The following is a 2,563-nucleotide window of genomic DNA, read 5'->3' as shown; positions in this document are numbered from 1 at the left end:
TTAAATGCCATTAACTTTATTGGGTTCAGTTGCTTTTCACGTTATACAGAATCATCATTTACTGTCCACCCCTCAGACGCAGGACAAGGTGGAGGGTGGATTCTTTCTGGATGTTGTAGTCGGAGAGGGTGCGGCCATCTTCCAGCTGCTTGCCAGCAAAGATCAGCCTCTGCTGATCGGGGGGAATGCCTTCCTTGTCCTGGATCTTGGCCTTAACGTTCTCGATGGTGTCGCTGGGCTCAACCTCCAGGGTGATGGTCTTGCCGGTGAGGGTTTTGACAAAGATCTGCATGCCACCCCTCAGACGCAGGACAAGATGGAGGGTGGATTCTTTCTGGATGTTGTAGTCGGAGAGAGTACGGCCATCTTCCAGCTGCTTGCCAGCAAAGATCAGCCTCTGCTGATCGGGGGGAATGCCTTCCTTGTCCTGGATCTTGGCCTTCACGTTCTCGATGGTGTCGCTGGGCTCAACCTCCAGGGTGATGGTCTTGCCAGTGAGGGTCTTGACGAAGATCTGCATGCCACCCCTCAGACGCAGGACAAGATGGAGGGTGGATTCTTTCTGGATGTTGTAGTCGGAGAGGGTGCGGCCATCTTCCAGCTGCTTGCCAGCAAAGATCAGCCTCTGCTGATCGGGGGGAATGCCTTCCTTGTCCTGGATCTTGGCCTTCACGTTCTCGATGGTGTCGCTGGGCTCAACCTCAAGAGTGATGGTCTTGCCGGTGAGGGTCTTGACGAAGATCTGCATGTTTGTACCTTTTTAAAAAAAAACAACCCACGTTAATAACCTTGAAATAAACCTAGTAAAAATGTTAGTCAAATAGAAGGTATATTTGACTACCCAACCATGAAAAATCAACCGTAATTTTACATACATTGTAACATGAACAGTTAACTGATTACTCATTCACACTGGAAATATTAATTCAGAAATAGGTGATGCCGTATTCAGTATCCATGCTACTAGTGTAGCAGCTCTGATAGAGACGTTAAGCTCATTGTTTCATGTGAACACACTGGCAGTAAACAGGCGTTTCCAGCACCAGCGCCATTTTAGAAAAGGCATCGCTTGCATTTTTTCCACCTCGGCTAACCTGACACTAATGAACGATACAGCTTGATTGGTGTCGCATTGCTAGATAATTAACAGACTTCAATAGGAGCACACACACATATATAGATAGAGGGGAAAAAAAAAACAACATTACTCAAACCATGACTCAACGACTGGTTCAAATGTCGCCATTTTTGTTTTGTTAGCCAGGTTACTATTTACATTAATGGTTTTAAGTTATCACAGAAAAGTGATGCAAAAAAAAAGCTTAAGAACAAACTTGAAGCAGCTCTTAACTTAAATACAAACAGACGTTACGCTTACAATTTTCGTTTCCCGTCAATGTCACTGCGGTAGCTGCGCCTGCTCTTCTGACTGCTTCTATGTGAACTGTTGCCAGGGGAACGCTTTTATATCAGCAGACTGAACCGTGACACGTCATTGAGGGATACCCCTCCGCTGATAAAAAAAATAGGTCCCAATGTTTTCGCATAAATAGCTTCGCCATTACTTCAGTTTTTTCTTTAATCCGTGGTACCCTTTAACCTCGGTATGAAACTCTAAAAGACACAAACGGCAAAGAAATAAACAAAATAAACAACCAAACTGTACAGCAGGAAAACATAGAAGATTGAAGTACGGTGGCCCTGAAGTCCAAATCGCAACGACAAATTAAAACCACAAAAATAAAAATCGCATACTTCCACCCTAATGAGTATGCACAATGAGTATGTGAGATTTTTTAGTGCGTCCGAAACATTAGAATGTACTCAATAGTAGCTCTATCCATACTCATTCCGGAGAAGTTTTTAAGTATGGATTTTATAATAGATCCATGGGATTGATGGACACTAGCCGAGCAGAAACTTCCCACAATGCAATGCAGCGGCGTTTGGTTGCTAAGTGATACGTATATATCATAAGTATAATATATTAAGTATAATAATATTATTATATAATATTAATATTATAATATTCGTATATAATAATATTATATAATGTAATCTTGTTTCGGCCAGAATAAACGGGAAAGAGCGGAGCTGCTACCGCTGCTGTGACAGGTTACCATGGTAACAACCCACCCCCTCCCTACGGCAGGAAGTGCCGTGTGCGCTCTTAATAATACGTCCGAATTCATGCACACTACTGATATTTACTCAAAAGTGTGCCGAACTTAAGTATACTTTTTAGTATATACTTTTTAGTATGGCATTTCGGACGCACCGACTGTTTACATTTCAGTAACAACAGGGAAATTTAGGGTCTTCTAAAACTTTAGAAAGGTTATATTAATACAGTAGACAACATCTAAAGTGAACCAAAGATACCCTTACGTGTTTGGATCCACTTCAAATGTTGACGGTATATACATATAAAAAAGTATGTTATATCTGCTTTTCCGAGCAATGAAACAAGTAATATGTGCCCATTTAAAGGAGTGTTGTGTAGATTTCTATAGCAACTTGTGTGGAAGTGATCTTTCTGAGCACATTTGGTTACATAAGAAAT

General features: G+C 41.8%; 1 protein-coding gene across 2 annotated transcripts in view; it reads right to left on the bottom strand.

Moving 5' to 3' along the window:
• The window catches only part of ubb (ubiquitin B), a 6,299-nt gene continuing 3,736 nt past the window's right edge, over positions 1 to 2,563 (bottom strand). The window contains exons 1-2 of one of the 2 annotated variants that reach the window (XM_061740098.1): positions 1,379 to 1,530; positions 1 to 756 (exon numbers count right to left, since the gene is read on the bottom strand). In XM_061740098.1, the coding sequence (XP_061596082.1) occupies positions 59 to 748 (690 nt within the window). In that variant the 5' untranslated portion in view covers positions 749 to 756; positions 1,379 to 1,530 and the 3' untranslated portion in view covers positions 1 to 58. Of the gene's footprint in view, positions 757 to 1,378; positions 1,531 to 2,563 lie in introns of those variants that run through there. The other variant, XM_061740099.1, reaches the window with a different exon arrangement.

Source organism: Cololabis saira, chromosome 14, assembly GCF_033807715.1.
Source record: "Cololabis saira isolate AMF1-May2022 chromosome 14, fColSai1.1, whole genome shotgun sequence".
Classification (NCBI taxonomy): Eukaryota; Metazoa; Chordata; class Actinopteri; order Beloniformes; family Belonidae; genus Cololabis; species Cololabis saira.
Note: the sequence above shows the minus strand (reverse complement) of the source record. Positions and strands in the feature narration are given on the sequence as shown.